The following is a 16,740-nucleotide window of genomic DNA, read 5'->3' as shown; positions in this document are numbered from 1 at the left end:
CCTGACGAATAGAGCTCCAGAGCTTCAAGCAACAGGCACCCCTGAGCTGAGCCTCCCCACCGCCGACTAGACACCACCTACACCTCCGATCCCACTTCCCACGTTCCCCTTAGAGCCACGTCCCATCTACAACAACCACTACCACCACCACAAACCTCCTCGGCCAGCCGCCGTTGACACTCGTCAAGATGTCTGGCTTTCTCGAGAACGCATACAGTCTCGTCCACCAGGACAATGCGGCCGACGTCCCCACCGTCTCCGATCTGCGCATGCAGCTGGAGAAGGGTACCGACGAGACCAAGGTCGAGACCATGAAGCGCATCTTGACCATTATGCTCAACGGAGATCCTATGCCTACGCTTCTCATGCACATCATCCGCTTCGTCATGCCCTCAAAGTACAAGCCGCTCAAGAAGCTCCTCTACTTCTACTACGAGATCTGCCCCAAGCTCGACAGCAGCGGCAAGTTGAAGCAGGAGATGATTCTGGTCTGGTAGGTCTCCCTTGCCCGTGTGCCGATATCCCATTGTCGCATCGGCCGCACATCACTGACTATGTTCGTGTAGCAACGGTATCCGTAACGATCTTCAACACCCCAACGAATACATTCGAGGCAACACCCTGCGCTTCCTCTGCAAGCTGAGAGAGGCTGAGCTCATCGAACCCCTCCTTTCCTCGGCACGATCTTGCCTGGAGCACCGACATGCCTACGTCCGAAAGAACGCTGTCTTCGCCATCTCCTCCATTTTCCAACACTCGCCTTCCTTGATTCCCGATGCTTCAGAACTCATCGCCACCTTCCTCATGGGAGAGAGCGATGCCACCTGCAAGAGGAACGCCTTTGCAGCCCTCTCCAGCATTGATCACGATGCTGCGCTCTCATACCTGGGGTCTGTTTTCGAGGGCATCCCCAACGCAGAGGAGCTTCTTCAGCTTGTTGAGCTCGAGTTCATCCGCAAGGATGCTGTTCAGAACTCCCAGAACAAGGTCTGTCTCGAATTCGTTGCGACAGGCTTTGCCAAACAACTGACAATTGGTAGGCACGATATCTGAGGTTAATTTTCGATCTGCTAGAAGCCGGCGCATCCACCGTTGTATATGAAGCCGCTTCTTCCCTCACTGCCTTGACCAACAACCCCGTGGCGGTCAAGGCCGCCGCCGCCAAGTTTATCGAGCTGAGCATCAAGGAGGCGGACAACAATGTCAAGCTTATCGTGCTTGACCGGGTCGACCAGCTGCGCAAAAAGAACGAGGGTATCTTGGATGACCTGACCATGGAGATCCTGCGTGTCCTCTCCAGCACTGATATTGATGTGCGAAGAAAGGCACTTGGCCTTGCCCTCGAGATGGTCTCCAGCAAGAACGTCGAAGAGGTCGTTCTGCTGCTCAAGAAGGAGCTCTCCAAGACTGTTGACCAGGAGTATGAGAAGAACACTGAATATCGATCCCTCCTCATCCACTCGATTCACCAGTGCGCCATCAAGTTCTCTGAGGTTGCTGCTAGCGTTGTGGAGCTTCTCATGGACTTCATTGCCGACTTTAACAACGTCTCCGCTGTGGACGTTATCAACTTTGTCAAGGAGGTTGTTGAAAAATTCCCCAGCCTCCGAACTACCATCATTGAGCGTCTCGTCTCTACTCTGGGCGAGGTCCGGGCTGGCAAGGTGTACCGGGGTATCATGTGGATCATTGGCGAGTACTCGCTTGAAGAGAAGGATATCCGTGAGGCTTGGAAGAGAATACGTGCTAGCTTGGGTGAGATGCCTATTCTTGCCTCTGAGCAACGGCTACTGGACTCTCATGACGACGGCGAGAAGGCTGATGACCACATCAACGGGACCTCTAAGCAAGCCGCGCCCACTGGATCCCGCAAGGTCCTCGCCGACGGCACCTATGCTACTGAGACTGCTCTCACCAGCCAGTCTTCGGCTGCTGCTAAGCTTGAAGCCGTCAAGGCTGCTCAGAAGCCCCCATTGCGTCAGCTCATTCTCGATGGCGACTACTACCTGGCGACTGTCCTGTCCTCCACTCTTGTCAAGCTCGTGATGCGACACCACGAGATTTCCTCCGACAAGGCACGAACCAACGCCCTGAGGGCTGAGGCTATGCTCATCATGATTTCCATCATCCGAGTCGGCCAGTCCCAGTTCGTCAAGGCACCCATCGATGAAGACTCCGTGGACCGAATCATGTCCTGCGTGCGCTCGCTGGCTGAGTTTGAGCAGAAGAAGGAGCTTGAGACTGTGTGGTTGGACGACACTCGCAAGGCTTTCCGTGCCATGGTCCAGGTTGAAGAGAAAAAGAGGGCGGCTAAGGAGGCTTTCGAGAAGGCCAAGACTGCCGTGCAGGTCGATGATGTTGTGCCTATCCGACAACTCGCCAAGAAGAATGCTTCCGACGGACTCGATGAGATCGAGGTGGATCTGGAGCGGGCAACTGGTGGTGAAGGCACTGCTGAGGATCTCTCATCCAAGCTTAGCCGTGTGGTTCAGCTCACCGGTTTCTCTGATCCCGTCTACGCTGAGGCTTATGTCAAGGTTCATCAGTTCGATATCGTTCTCGATGTCCTCCTGGTCAACCAGACGACCGAGACTCTCCAGAACCTCTCGGTTGAGTTTGCCACCCTAGGTGACCTCAAGGTGGTTGAGCGCCCGACCACGCAGAACCTGGGCCCTCACGACTTCCACAATGTGCAGTGCACAATCAAGGTTTCATCAACTGACACAGGTGTCATCTTTGGTAACGTTGTGTACGATGGGGCTCACTCCACTGACACTAACGTGGTTATTCTCAACGACCTGCACGTTGACATTATGGACTACATTCAGCCCGCTACCTGCACCGAGACCCAGTTCCGTACCATGTGGACCGAGTTTGAGTGGGAGAACAAGGTCAATATCAACTCGAAGGCCAAGTCGCTACGCGATTTCCTTGACCAGCTGATGGCCTGCACAAATATGAACTGTCTCACACCAGAGGCTAGTCTGAAGGGTGACTGCCAGTTCCTGAGCGCCAACCTCTACGCGAGGAGTGTGTTCGGTAAGTTGCTCCCATCAACATGCTTAAGAATATACCATGCTAACATTTTACCTAGGTGAGGATGCTCTGGCCAACCTGAGCATCGAGAAGGAGGGTGAGGATGGACCCATCACCGGTTTCGTTCGGATAAGAAGCCGATCGCAGGGTCTGGCGCTGAGCCTGGGCTCATTGAAGGGTCTGAACAAGATCGGCTCGACAGCCTAGGCCAGTTGATGACAGTTGTAAGCACCCGGATCGCATGAGAAAGGTTGCTGCAGCATTGCAAGATTCATGACGATGGTTGGAGCGGAGTCAGGGTCGGAGCATGTTAATGGGTGTTTTCCCACCAAAAGGCTATGCGATGGGTCCCTGGTAGAGTTCAATTGTAAGCAGGTTAGGTAGACGTTGATTCCAAACAAAGGCATATGGTTTTCTATATGGGTCACGGGAGACGGCCAGAGGCTCTTCGTTGAGTGGGTGCATGAATTAATGAGTCTATACTATCTTGTACCGCGCAAAGCAACATCAGGAGCATCATGGGGCAAATGTACGGCGTGTAAGAATAGCATTCAAAAGAATATGCAGAAGCAATCTCAACGCATGGGCTAAAGAAATACTTGAATGATAAATCAAGACTCGCTGGGCCAGTACCGACCAAACTCCAGAAATGACAGACAACAGGAAAAACTGAAATGGGTATTATCCAGACATGGCCAATGACAGCAGACCAAAAGAAAGGGGAGGAGCCGTTGATGAAATATTGAGGCGTGTAATTGTAAGGGGACTGTGAGGGAGAAGCTGCGTTGACGTTCGTCTCATCAGAGTCATACTGAGCTGCCGGGTCAGGACACAGAGGATGTCGACGAGCGGCGAGGTGACGACTTCACACCAGCGATTGGTTTATTACCGGTCGAAGACGAGGGCATTGACCATATGGCCGGTCTGCCAGTTTTGGGCCGAGAGCGACGAGTTCTCCTTGAGAATCTTGCCCAGGTATGCTATGCGGATCTTTTTTGTCGATGCAAGCTGTGAGACAAGTCAGCAAATCCGTTGAACGTTCGAAAATGAAGAACAACTTACACCAGCCTCCTGGGCGATCTTCTTAGCCACGCTTCGGACCGACTCTGTCTCTGTTATTCGGACTTTGATATCCCGGCCGTTCTCACTGAGCCTGGCTCGCAGAATCACCTGCTCCCGCACATCTATGACTTCCTTGCCTTTTTCTCGTTTTCTGCCCTCAATCTCGTCGTCATCATCACTTAGGTCGTCGTCTGCTACTGTGTCGTCGCCCACTGTCGAAGCATCACCTTTGGCGCCTTCTTGGTCATCCTCTTGCACGTTCCGCGGGTCACAGACAATCCATTCGGGCAGTTGGTAGTAGTTTCCGAGAGCGTCGTACACGCCGTTGGCGAGATTTCCAGTCGGGAGAGATATCTCAGCGGCAGAAAGGATCATTTGGGCCGTCGCAAGGCCGTTGGAGCCGTCATCCTGAGTATCTTGACTCGCAGGGTCCCATAGCACCTTGAGCGCAGCATGGACCGTCTGCCAGATCTCGGGCCTGCCCGTGACTCGCGTATCGAAGAAGTCTGCGCGCTCCTGGTCCAGCTTTCTCCTTGTCCAGGTACGATCGCGGGAAGTCCATTCGTGTCGTCGCAGAGGCTTATCGATATGCTGATCCAGAGGTCGGTCGTGGCGACGGCGACGGCGTCTCTCGGCGGGGATTTGAGGCACGGGGCCGCTCACGGCTTCTGGAAGGGCCAGCGGGGGAGGATTGATGGCGCGCGACGAAGCGTTGGGAGCGCCACCTGGGTAGGGCGAGTTAGGGCCTGATGAGCGGGAGAAGCAGCAGCCCTTGAAGATGTCAGCATGGCGATAGCAAGCCTCGCAGGTCGCGGGAAAGAGAAAAGAGGAGTCGCACCATCTTGTCTGAGGGGTCGCGAAGATCGGCGTTGACTTGGGAGGATTGGAGGCGAAATAAGGAAATGGAGACAGAGGGTCGTCGAGGTTCAGTGACTGGCCATCGCTGGCCAACGTCGGTCGCAGATCGCACAAATTAAGTTGTTAAGCGTAAAGATGACGAGACGGGATTCAACAGGTCACCCCAGGGTCTAGGCTGTTGTCGATAGGTAAAAAATGAAGAGAGAAAGAAGGAATATTGAAAGCAGGAAGAGGAGCGAGGCTTAGACGCTGGGCGCAGAAGTCGAGTACGGGAACCGAGATCTGGAGTCGCCGAAATCCATCCACCTCTGTCTTTAGGGGCGGTCCAAGTACAAGCACTGTAGGGACCAGGGGGAGGCGCAAAAGCGGGACTCGATGAGCCTAAAAAAGGAAACCTCCAAGAGTCCAAGCTAAATCGAAGGGTCCTTCTTTGATCGAGTCCTAGCAGGCCTGGGCCTAGAAGCCTGAACAGAGCCCGGAAGCGGCGAAGTCGGAGGCGGTTTTTTTGTTGGTGAATTGGTGGGATGGGTAGACACTGAAGCCGGCGTGGTAATGGTATCTCGTTATTGCCCGCAACCTGATTACCTGCTGGGTAAATTGGTACTGTTGGTAGATAGGTACAGGTCGGTTGATGACCTTTGGTGGAAAATGGCTGACGACTCGAGAGGGGGAAAGGTTGGAGGAGGATACGCGGCCTTTCCTGTTGGATGATGCACACAGCAGAGCTTATGCACGTCTGTTGATGTAATCCCGAGCTCCAAACCCCAAGAACGACCAACCAAGAGAAGCAAGAACCAAGAGGCAAGAGCCGAGAAAGAGGAGAAGCTCTTGGCTTTTTCTTTGCTGGCGGTATCAGGGGCATTGGTGGGGGAGGGAGAGGGATTTGAGTAGGTAGACGGGCAGACCGGGGGGTTGAGACGTCGGAGGGGAACCTTGTCTTCGGCTGATCCTTGACTGATGGCATTTTGAGGTTACCGAATGACCTTGCCTGTTGGTCAAGAGGCAGTCATCGGTTCCAACGATTGTGGGACTTGGGAACTGATTGCTTGGTCTGGTGCACGCGTCATGATCTGATGTTGTAGTTCACCTTGACTGTTGATGGTCTTGCTATATAGGCGCTTTGTTACAGCGAGTTTTGACACTTCCTAACAGAAATACTGTTCTCAGGCATGTTTCTGAGGATTGGAGTAGCATTATTACTTCTTTGAGCCATTGTGAGCCCTCCATCGACTGGTTATCATGAGACAATTGATCTCGAAGCTTCGCATCGTTGTCTACGGATCCACGTCATCCTCCAAACTCAAAGACAGGGCTAGCGATAACAGCTTGGTCTCTATCGCTTCTTTATCTCAAAAGTGAAATGAAACCCATGTACGCCTGTTCAAATGCCTTGTTCAAATGCTAGTTCTTTGCTGCGACAGCATGCTCAGAAGGACCAAACGAGACGGACTCTAGCAATATGTCGACTAACAGATCCAGTATGCACTTGGGGTATCCTCGTTTAAGACACTAAAGCTCAAAATACGATTTGAAAAGTTACACAAACGCAATTAGCCGTGAATGGTCTACCCCGGCTTCGTTGAGTACTCGGAAAACATTTTCCAGAACCTTAGGTCCAACTGCGTCGACGACATGAGCTCTCAGCGAGTCCCTGGAAAAGTATATAGAAAGTGAGAACGTTTTCTGAATACTTAAGGGGCACAAAGAAGATTAATTCAATGACCGAATGACATAGATCTCGTCGTCAGAGCTAGAAACGGGGGAGAGGACATACCATAATGACCCGCTAGCGTTTGATGGCTTGTAAGTGATCACAGGATGCCATTGGGGAATAAGTGCATCATTGTCAGCCTATTACATATGTCCATTTTGCGTCATTGGAGGGCGCCATCCCGTTGTTTGGCAGGCTTACATTGTATCTCAAAGGGCTCACATCCATGCAAACGCGACTAAGGGGCAAACTAAGCAGGGGCAAGAAACAACCAAAGGCTTCAATTGACGCTGAAATAAGTGAGTAGATTCATAGCTTCCATTTTCGGATATGCCACGTAGCGTTAGAAATTTGGTATGCCCTCCTTTATTGAAGCATTGCTCCTTCCGTTAAAAAAGGTGGCTCTCACCGAGGTGAGTAGATCTTCACCGAGGGCACCCACCAATCAGCCACCAGCCTGTCCTACACAAACATCCACCGACTCATTATCCATCTCTCACAGTAAACCCCCTTCGTCAATCAGCATTTTGTGTCGCCCCATATCATCTAAATCAAGTATATGACTCGGAGAAAATAAGAGGACCTTATTTTGTGTCGACTCGGCGAAATTTCTCATCGCGAACAATACGATCTGATTCCTCGCATGAGCTCTCCATAGTTCATCAACAACCGCGTTTCGGCCACAACAGAGTGGATCACTGAGGCACCGTGATCAGGCGCATTTATAATGGAGAAGGCAACCGAGAGGCACTTCTTCTACCACGGAAAAGAGGTGAGTAGTCATCTACATCACTCCAGCCATCGCGCCCTTGACTGACCTCGTCACAGGGTTACGAAGACGAACGCGATGGCTGCCACTGGTGTCAGATCCGCTCCTTTCCGACACACCCAACCATCCCCATCACGGTAGTCAATGAAGAAGACTCCGAGTTTCTGCCAGATGACTTCCGCTTCATCAACAACATGGTCCTTGGAGAAGGTGTTGAGCCAGCTGGTGATAGCTTCCGAAGCGGCTGCTCCTGCGCCAACGACGGAGACTGCCAGTACACGAGCTGCCTCTGTCTCGCCGACCTGGCAGAGGATGAATCAAGCGATGAAGAAGATGACGACCCGTTTGGAGATCGCATTGACGGCATGGATGTGGATGTGCCAAAGATCCATAGAAAGGCCTACGCGTACCACACACACGGTTCCAAAGCTGGCCTTCTCCGCTCCAAGTTCTACGACTCCAAGGTGCCAATCTATGAATGCCACCAAGGCTGCTCATGCAGCATTAACTGCCCGAACCGCGTCGTTGAACGTGGCCGTACGATTCCTCTGCAAATCTTTCGGACTGAGGACCGTGGATGGGGTGAGTGATTCTTTGCTTAGCTTATTGCTCGGTCTCCGTCTGACAGTTTTCTGACTGGTCTTACAGGAGTACGATCAACAGTCCATATTAAAAAAGGTCAATTTGTCGACCGCTATCTCGGCGAGATCATCACGTCGACAGAGGCAGACCGCCGACGGTCCCAGTCGGCCATATCTCAGCGAAAGGACGTCTACCTCTTCGCCCTAGACAAATTCACCGACCCAAACTCCTATGATCCCCGCCTAAAAGGTCCGCCGCTAGAGGTTGATGGCGAGTTCATGTCAGGCCCAACTCGATTCATCAACCACTCTTGTGATCCCAACATGCGCATCTTTGCTCGAGTTGGAGACCATGCCGACAAGCATATTCACGATCTAGCTCTGTTTGCCATCAAGGATATTCCAAAAGGAACGGAACTTACGTTTGACTACGTCGACGGAGTATCGAATGATGGGGAGGAGCCTGAAGGTGATGTAGGCCACATGACGCGGTGTCTTTGTGGGAGCAAGAAGTGCAGGAAGTTCCTATGGTGAATCTACGGCACTATCATACCCCGACCACAACCACGTGGCCATTTATCTTCAACAAGCCAGCCACTATTTGACTTTCACACATACAAACTTTTGAGCCTACCTATGTACGTCCCACGTGCCTTTGTCTTTCAGACCTCCTGCCAGCCAGGCCTGCTGCCTTCATCTTTGTTCTTCATTATTGATCATGCACATCTCTTACGCCAGAACATCCGGTTTGTCGCCAATATGCCTCTGTTCTTTGTTCTGGCCCTATGGTCTTCCACGATGAGTCACGATACTCCTTAGGCTCCCTCATTCATATTCATTGTTCTTATTGGTGTTCCACTATTGAATCCCAGGACGACAAGTGGGAAACACATTTATCTGAGCCAGAGGTGACTGCTTATCTATGCCATGGGTCTCTTCTGCGTGTTCCCCTTAGAAATTGTCATTGCTACTTTGAAACTCACCCTTCTGCGGCAAACCATGGATTCCAAGAAGAACGCCCTGAGCACTGAGGTCCCTGGATCCTCATCCCCAGAGACTCGCACGTCTGATGACATCGGGACAAACATGAACACATCCCTAACACCTGTCAAAGCACCGGAATCTGATACCAATCCTAGCAACGATGATGAGGTAAAGAACACCAACATGGCCGAAAGGCCTTGCACACGCAAGCATACCACTGCTTGGCGACCAAAGAGGCTGATTGGCCTTACATCACGAGGCGGAGTTCTTCGGAATCATCACACTCGCCGAGCGTTCCTCCGCCAACAGATGTCCGAGGGCAGGCCAGATCCATATCAGTCATGGTGCGGTGACCCCTCATGTAAGAAAGACGGGCGAGTCTTCATGATGCCCCTCTCATACCCCGTGAATCAGGAGAAGTGCGGGGATGGACTCCCCGTCGGAGACTACTTTCATGATCTCGCCGAGGCCATGGTGATCATGCTCTTCCCAAGACTGAAAAGCCCCGAGGACATGACCCGCAAGTGCTTTGAGATCTTGTCATTCATAGACTCGCCACCTATTCGATCCCACGCTTCGAAGGTGCTAGCTGGGTTTGTATGGCTAGGCGTACGCCCCACCGACAGGCAATTCGAGGCGGCACTCATCCGCACCCGGCCAGTGTTCCTGGACCTCATGTTTGGTGTCAAGACGGTGGAAAGGGTGGAGAAAATACACAGTTACCTAACTGCCAGACGGGCACAGTTCAAGAAATGGACTCTCCACGACTATATCCTCCGATTTCTCATCTCGGCCGAGCTCTGGCGAGTGCACGAGACGCCTCGGAGGGAGAGCTGGGTCATCGGATCCCGCGAGGCCGTCGGCGAGTTCCTCTCGGCGGTCCTCCTCAGCTACCGCCAGCTATTTACGCGCCAGTGCCTGGTTCCAAAGGATATCAAGCTAGACCAGGCCTGGGATCAGATCTGGCAGGAGTGGCTGGAAAAGTATCCATCCCCAAAGGTTCTCAAGGAGGATGACGAGGACGACTTTAAACTCAGGGAGAGACAGGATCTGACGGAGGAGGATGTGCTCGAGCAAGTAGGGTATCTCGGAGGGATTGGGAAGGGCAGGGAAACTTACACCCCAAGTAGGAACAGACCAGAAGAACCAGATCAGACCTTGTACTTCATGTAAGGTCTGGTGCTGAAGAGGGCAAGGAGATCTGTGAGCTTGTAATGCGAGAGCTAAAGGGGGGTGTAGCCAAGACGTGTCATTTTTCTCACTGATGTGTCTCTTTTTCTGAACCCATTGGAAGTTAAGAAAGGAGTGTGCGTCTTGCTGTATGCTGTATCATGAGCTTCTTCTCGTCGTGAGAGCAGCCCACAGACATGATTGGAGATACTGCTACATTTCAGAGAAACTCGATCTTTAACTTGATGCACCCAGGGAATAGAGAGTAATAAAACCTGATCATTCTTTTCCTGGAACCTCCACATTCCTTTTTGCAACTGTTGGCCTTGATCTCGCAACATTATCAAAAGAATTTAGGGTAGGGGCAACTTCACAATTCTCGTCAACAACCCAGACAGGCCAGAGATCTATTGTCGCCCATTCTTTACACCAAGGAGACAACTGATTCAATTCGTTCAAGGAGGGAAAATGCACCATGGGAGAGATAGACCCTCCTTTCTGCAAAAAGAGAAACAGCTTGAAGAGCAAAAAACATACAACAGCGGGGATTCGCTGGTCGTCACCGACCCAACTACTAATCCGCCCCTCACCGGCTTATCTATGGGAGAGCGGACGGGATCCCGAGTTCTCCGGTGGGTATGGTCGTATGTACCGGGAGAGCTTCTTTTTTGACATAAAAGGGAGGGTGGAAGAGCAAATAGCCACGAGCATGTGTAACACCACACTCAGCTCCCACTGGGACATAACATCGTTCCCCCATCGGCTACGTCTTTGTTAAAGATGTCAATAGACACCAAATGAGGTGACGAGTGACGTTGCTGATTCCAAATAATAACAAGAGACCACAAGCGCCATCCCATGCAAGAATTAGCCTTGCTGCCTTGTGCGTGATGGCTTCTGCTGGCCTTGACTCGGTATTCGGGATCGACCACCCCCCCGCGTAAGCGTTCACTTGCACTTACCATAAAGCCAGGCGAATCCAGATGCCAAGGAGGGTCTATTTCCTGGTGTACTACCCGTCACGGAGTTTGGCTTTGGAATAAGTGATGCAGTTCGGACACCGACCTCTTGTTGGATCTGCACTTGTATCACATCCATGGCCGAAGGCGCCCCGTGAACCAATTGGCACATTCCAAGAGGGAGATTGGGCAATAAAGATGCAGTTCAGGAGCTCGGTGAATGCGGAAGCAGCAAAGCTATATCCGAGAATGTCTTGCCTCGGCAACCGACAGTTTCTCCGCAAGCCTCTGACATGTACTTACTTGCAATGACCTATGAGCTTGCTGACAATAACTCGGCGGTCAGGCATATTGGCATCTGTTGAAACGCGTCCAGCTTGAAGAAGCAAGAGGTCATCTAACCGGGCCGCCCATGCTTCATGTTGCCGGGAAGGGGGGTGTCCACTGCCGGCCCGGAAGACGGAGACGTCCGTCTGGGGAACGCACAGGTTTAAAGAGGGGAGCTGCTGGTTTCACTTGTTGTTCAGCAAGCCCAGATCACTTGAATTGAGGCCATGCTGGCTGCAAGAGGATCAAAGTCAACGGCGACGGTTGCAGCGCAAGTCGCGGGGGATGGCCACGGGACGGTCCAATAAAGGACATGACGGGCAAGCTGGGCGCAAAACGGCGGCATGCAGCACACACTGGATTGATCGGCAGGTCGGCGTTGCGTTGTTTGTCGTCTTCCGTCTCAGACAACAGTCGTGGTGATATCCTGACGTCTTGAATACAAAACGATGTGATGGTGGCACCGAGGCTCTTCAAGACGGATACAAGCTTGACGTGCCTGACGGTGGATGCTGTGGACAGCGACCCGCCATGACCCTGCGGTCTCGTGGAGCCATGATCGAATTGCTTAGCCTAGACCCTGGGATTCCCCATCGTGGCTGCAGGATTGAAGGAGGCTGAAGCGCCGTGACGAGAAGCGGCATATGAATGCGGATACGAAGGAGGAGGAACACCGTCTTTGAGTTTTGTTCTTTGCTGTAAGGGATTTTTGCATTGATCGACCCTGCGATGATGTGGTCGGTGAGGATAATAACTGCAGAGTTAGTAGATCAGTGGTAGGGTCCCGTTTGGATTGGCAGCAGGGTGGCTTCTTGCAGATGGCCAGTCGCGTGTCTTGTCGCGCCTTGACGCGCGTGGAGGGACGGCTGAAAACGTGTACGCAACGGGGTGTGCGTGCTTGTGTTACCGTCGAAAGAAAAGAAGGTCTTGTTAGAGGAGCGTTCCTTGTGAGCCAAGAGTGTGACCGGGAAGAGACAGCAGTAGGGGGATGAGGTGCAGTAGGGAAATGCGGGGAACTCGGAAAGTGACCGAGTAAAAGTACATAGAAATCAATAAAACAGCCGCAGAGGCCTCTCTCTCTCGTTGTTTGAGAACAGACGTGTCAAGGATTGGGCGAGATGGTTGAGATGGAAGACGAGATGTGCCACGATGTGCCACAGATGCAGATGCAACAGGGCGAGGTGGTGGCGCCACAAAAACCGGGGAAGGGCAAGGAGCAACAAAAGCAGGAGGTCCAGTGACACACGAGACGTGCCACTCGCCAGCGATTTCAGAGCGGCAGTCAAGGGCAATTTAGGGGATTTCCTCTGAGCAAACTGGCCACCCAGGGCCCTAGAGAGACCATGGTGAGGTCATGGTGGTGAGACAGGCAAAGGGAGCGCCCCGCATTTGGCCGCATACGGGTGCCTTCCCTGGCGGTTGCATTGCCGTGGTCGAATGTTTTCCCCTCTGGTTTTCCAGGGCCTCCCCTTGCCAACGTTGCGGAGCGAGATCTGGGGCAGCAGAGGGCGAAAACGCATTTCCCGAGTCCAGCCGATAATGGGTTGATTGCTGTTGAAGTTATCGTCATCTTCGAAAACAGCGTCTTTTGACCCCCTGAGCCTCTCTGGCGGCACGCCCGGCATCACCATCATCGTCAGGAGCACATTTTTGCTGGTCTCGGTGTAAAAAGCAACCCTCGTCGACTGCACAGGCTGCGAATGTGAAAATGCAGACCTGTCCAATCCCATCCTTCCCGACCCCGCCATTTTCAAGCTCCATCCCGCAATCGTGCCACACCCTCCAGACAGCTTTCCCCACTCTCTAAAACTCCCGTCCAGTCCCAAGCTCACGGGTGTCTTTACGCTTTCCAGACCACCAGGGCAGATCTCCCCTAATTCTCCAGGCCGTTCCCGGGCGAACCCTCCACTCTTCAACTGTGCAGTAGGCGTCTGGGCACCTGATCGGCCCCAGTGCCGCACTCACACCCCCGCCCCACAGACGAAGCATCGCCCATCGCCGCCATCCCCAGGCGTCTGTGGTTCGATCATCAGCGTCAGCCAGGCCACCAACTCCCGGGCCCAGTCGGCTATACACCCAGGGAAGATCAGGTTCACCTCGAGGAGTTATAATAACTTCCATGCCCACCCCCAACGCTTTTCGTAGCTCCTCCCCCATCAATAGACTAGTATTGCGGCTTATTTACCGAATCCATCTGTCACCTACCTTGCCCTTGCCAAGACCCAAGACAAACATCCATCCATAGACTCTATTTGACTTTCTTTTCCACCTTTCACAATGATCCAAGTCCCTCGACAGTCCTTTTCCACCGCCGCCCGTGTCCACCCTAACATCGTCCCTCACCTTCGACCCCAAAGAAGAATGCCCTTTGGCAGGTGGTAAGTAGTCCTATCACGCGACTCATCTCATACACAAAGGTGCTGACCACCATCCCAGGGTCAAGCCCGTTGGGGCCGTTCTGGTCGTAGGCTACGGTGTCAAGACCTACCTTGACATGGTTCAAACACGCCGCATGGCCCAGATTGAGGCCATGGAACGCGAGAATGCCGCCTTCAGGGAGCGCAACGAGACCCTCATGAACATGTACGGCGATCGATCCAGTCTCAACGAGCTCGAAAAGGCCATCGAGTTTTACGAGAAGCGATAAATCATCACGCCCATGACAACCAAAACATACACCATAAAACAACATAAAAAAGAACCAACCTGGATGGGATTCTCGTCATCCCTTAGCTACCTGTTTGAAGCGACACCACCCTGGAAACGGGTCGGCCTCGGAATTCACTGCACGGATATCACGACGATTTGAAGGCATCAGTCGGCATTTGCATGGAACGGCGTTTAAAGGGATACCACTTGCGGGATTATCATTTGAGAATGGCGGAATATTTTGGTGTTTTTTTCACCTCGCGGCTCGGAATCACATCGATCCTCGGTCATCGTCGACACCCCCAAGAATTTGGGACATCTCGACTCGGAGCCGACGGCCTCGGTGATCATATGCCCGGCTACTGGATATGGAAGACAACTCCGTACAGAAGAGATATTCAATGCGACAGTCCAGATCCATCCTCTCGTTTCATTTCACACATCGTCAACACGCCTTTTTTGCCAATTCACTCACTTATTCCGTCCCCTGATTTTTCTTACCCTCGGTCCTCCGTCGTCTCGCTCCGTCAGACGTCATGCTCCTTTCGCTGGATCATTGGCCGAGGTCTTGAGCCGGCTTACACTCCCGACCGGTCTTTTAGCCCGATTGCCCCCACTCCCCGTCCTCCTCCACCAACTTCTCTTAGCCGGCGTTTGGCCCGAAGCCCTATCAGGGCAAGCCATGCCGTTCCGAAGGGTCCACTTTGGACGAGGTCGAGCCTCTTGTTTTCTGGCTCTCAGCCCGCGGTGATTGAAGTCCATTACGTCTCACCTGGCACCGGGGTTCTTGTTCCGCGATTTTATACGATGACGATACGAAATGGATCAATTTTTACGCATTGTCCTCGAGTTTAAGCCGAGGAATTCCTTGCGTAATCAGCGAGAGAAGATTGGAAAGAAATGCCAGGCGTCTCTGGAGGCCCCTGTGTGTTGGCCTCATTGCATCAAGATTGGGGGTGGATGGATGGGGGGATTGGATGATAGTTCAGATCCAGGAACAAGCGAATGTTCCAAGACATTAAGCATCAAATAAACACCATACAATCAGTGACTGGCATGTGCAGATTCGAGACCATTTGCGCAACCCTCTTGATTGGCCAACCGTTCGGTGGGAAACCCGAGCTTGCATCCCATGGACGGCATCTACGTTTAGTTGAGTTGACAATTTCCAACGAATGAGACGGTCAGCAATGAAACCGATGGATGCGCCTCGGAGGCTGTTTTGGCTGTGAAATTGGTCTAATATGCCGAGTTTGCTTGGCAATCAATATATCTACGCAGGTCTTTCATAGTTGGGGCTGGGTATTCGCTTCTTGTTTGACTTGGCCTTACCTGACAGAATTCACCTTAAGCTGTGTTCAAGCATTCGCCACACAACAGGCATCATATAAAGACGAAAGCTTTCATTTTATATAAGTGGCTCTGGATGGATGCTGCCCATATCGTTCTCAACTTTGCTTGGGCCCGTATATCTACCGCCTGACCCTTGATATCAGGCAGTTTACATTATCAATAACCATCCATCCACACCACTTCCTCAGAGTATCTCAAATCCACAGTCACATCCTCCTCCGAGACAACCCTGTGAATAGACCAGAAACCCCAAGTTTAGGGATCCTGAGCGCTAGGACCGGACAGCTCCTTGCGCTTGAGCTTGCGGCTACCCTCGAGCTGAAGAAGCTTGAGCGCAAAGCCACGGGAGACGTGGGCAACGAAGCGGGGGTGGTCGTCGAGGGTGCCCGTGGTCATGCTATTGGACCAGACGCCGTAGCTGACGGCCTCGCAAAAGTAAGAGACCATGCGGTTGCCCATGTCGCGCTGCGCAACGTTCTCCTGGTAGAGGGCCTCGTACGCGGCGGCAAAGTCTCGCATGAGCAGGCGCTGGATGGCCTCGTCGCCGTGCGTGCGGAAGAGAGCGCGGTGTCCGTCCCCGATGGCAACGTCGATGCACTCCTTGATGTAATCGCCCATCTTGGTGCTGATGAAGCGGTCGCAAAGCTTGTAGACCTCAACCCACTCACGGAGGGGAGTTCTGGCCGCAGTCATCTCAGGGTTGGTCGCGGGACGAGGAGTCGTATGGGGGACCATGGAGACGTGACTATAAGCGACGCCAAGGTAGAGGCCCAGGTAGCGGGGCTGGATATCGTCGTCGTCGTCTCCAAAGTCGATCACTCGCTTCTTGGCCTCGACAAACTGGCTGTTGAGGCAGCCATCGAAGTACTCCGAGGTCTTCGTGAGAACGCTCTTGGCTACCTGGAAGGTCTCTCCCTTCACCTTGAGCTCAATAACCTGGTCCTCGCCCCTGGAAAACGCAACCATGTTAGTGACAAGCGCTGATAAAGATGTACAGAAGCAGACGTACTTGAGCAGCCATGAGGTGCGATAGTCGGAAAGAGCATTGAGAGACTGCTGTGCCACTGGCGAATCCTCTTTGTGAGGTCGCGAAGATCTAGCTCTCTTTCTGGGAGGAGCCATGGTGAGATCGCGGGTGCTTCAATGAGGTCTTCTTGTGACAGCTTTCGAGTGCCGAGTGAAGGAAAGAGTGAAGTTGGCGCTCACTTCTACCTGCAAGTCGGTAAGAAGTTGAGTGAAGAGCCTGGGCTCCATTCGGAATTGCGTTCGTTTTGATGAACT

The 16,740-nt window shown here is 52.7% G+C and overlaps 6 protein-coding genes across 6 annotated transcripts; 4 read left to right on the top strand and 2 right to left on the bottom strand.

The window, feature by feature from the left end:
- Nucleotides 1-188: 188 nt before the first annotated feature.
- On the top strand, nt 189-3,243 carry NCS54_00792100 (Coatomer subunit beta; the record flags this gene model as incomplete). Its single annotated transcript, XM_053153325.1, has 4 exons — nt 189-493; nt 567-987; nt 1,041-3,039; nt 3,095-3,243. The coding sequence occupies 4 exons, from the start codon at nt 189-191 to the stop codon at nt 3,241-3,243; spliced, it is 2,874 nt and encodes a 957-aa protein (XP_053009300.1).
- A 678-nt stretch (nt 3,244-3,921) lies between these two features.
- Nucleotides 3,922-4,939, bottom strand: NCS54_00792000 (Ubiquitin-like domain-containing protein; the record flags this gene model as incomplete). The annotated part of the gene is made up of 3 exons (XM_053153324.1): nt 3,922-4,044; nt 4,099-4,869; nt 4,937-4,939. The coding sequence occupies 3 exons, from the start codon at nt 4,937-4,939 to the stop codon at nt 3,922-3,924; spliced, it is 897 nt and encodes a 298-aa protein (XP_053009299.1).
- Nucleotides 4,940-7,394: 2,455 nt separating this feature from the next.
- On the top strand, nt 7,395-8,551 carry NCS54_00791900 (Histone-lysine N-methyltransferase, H3 lysine-9 specific dim-5; the record flags this gene model as incomplete). Its single annotated transcript, XM_053153323.1, has 3 exons — nt 7,395-7,439; nt 7,496-8,018; nt 8,085-8,551. 3 exons carry the CDS (start codon nt 7,395-7,397, stop codon nt 8,549-8,551), a joined length of 1,035 nt encoding a protein of 344 aa, XP_053009298.1.
- Nucleotides 8,552-8,944: 393 nt separating this feature from the next.
- On the top strand, nt 8,945-10,174 carry NCS54_00791800 (Hypothetical protein; the record flags this gene model as incomplete). Its single annotated transcript, XM_053153322.1, has 1 exon — nt 8,945-10,174. One exon carries the CDS (start codon nt 8,945-8,947, stop codon nt 10,172-10,174), a length of 1,230 nt encoding a protein of 409 aa, XP_053009297.1.
- A 3,560-nt stretch (nt 10,175-13,734) lies between these two features.
- Nucleotides 13,735-14,104, top strand: NCS54_00791700 (Hypothetical protein; the record flags this gene model as incomplete). The annotated part of the gene is made up of 2 exons (XM_053153321.1): nt 13,735-13,835; nt 13,894-14,104. 2 exons carry the CDS (start codon nt 13,735-13,737, stop codon nt 14,102-14,104), a joined length of 312 nt encoding a protein of 103 aa, XP_053009296.1.
- Nucleotides 14,105-15,714: 1,610 nt separating this feature from the next.
- On the bottom strand, nt 15,715-16,581 carry NCS54_00791600 (BTB domain-containing protein; the record flags this gene model as incomplete). The annotated part of the gene is made up of 2 exons (XM_053153320.1): nt 15,715-16,408; nt 16,469-16,581. The coding sequence occupies 2 exons, from the start codon at nt 16,579-16,581 to the stop codon at nt 15,715-15,717; spliced, it is 807 nt and encodes a 268-aa protein (XP_053009295.1).
- Nucleotides 16,582-16,740: the final 159 nt, after the last annotated feature.

Source organism: Fusarium falciforme, chromosome 6, assembly GCF_026873545.1.
Source record: "Fusarium falciforme chromosome 6, complete sequence".
Taxonomy (NCBI): Eukaryota; Fungi; Ascomycota; class Sordariomycetes; order Hypocreales; family Nectriaceae; genus Fusarium; species Fusarium falciforme.
Note: the sequence above shows the minus strand (reverse complement) of the source record. Positions and strands in the feature narration are given on the sequence as shown.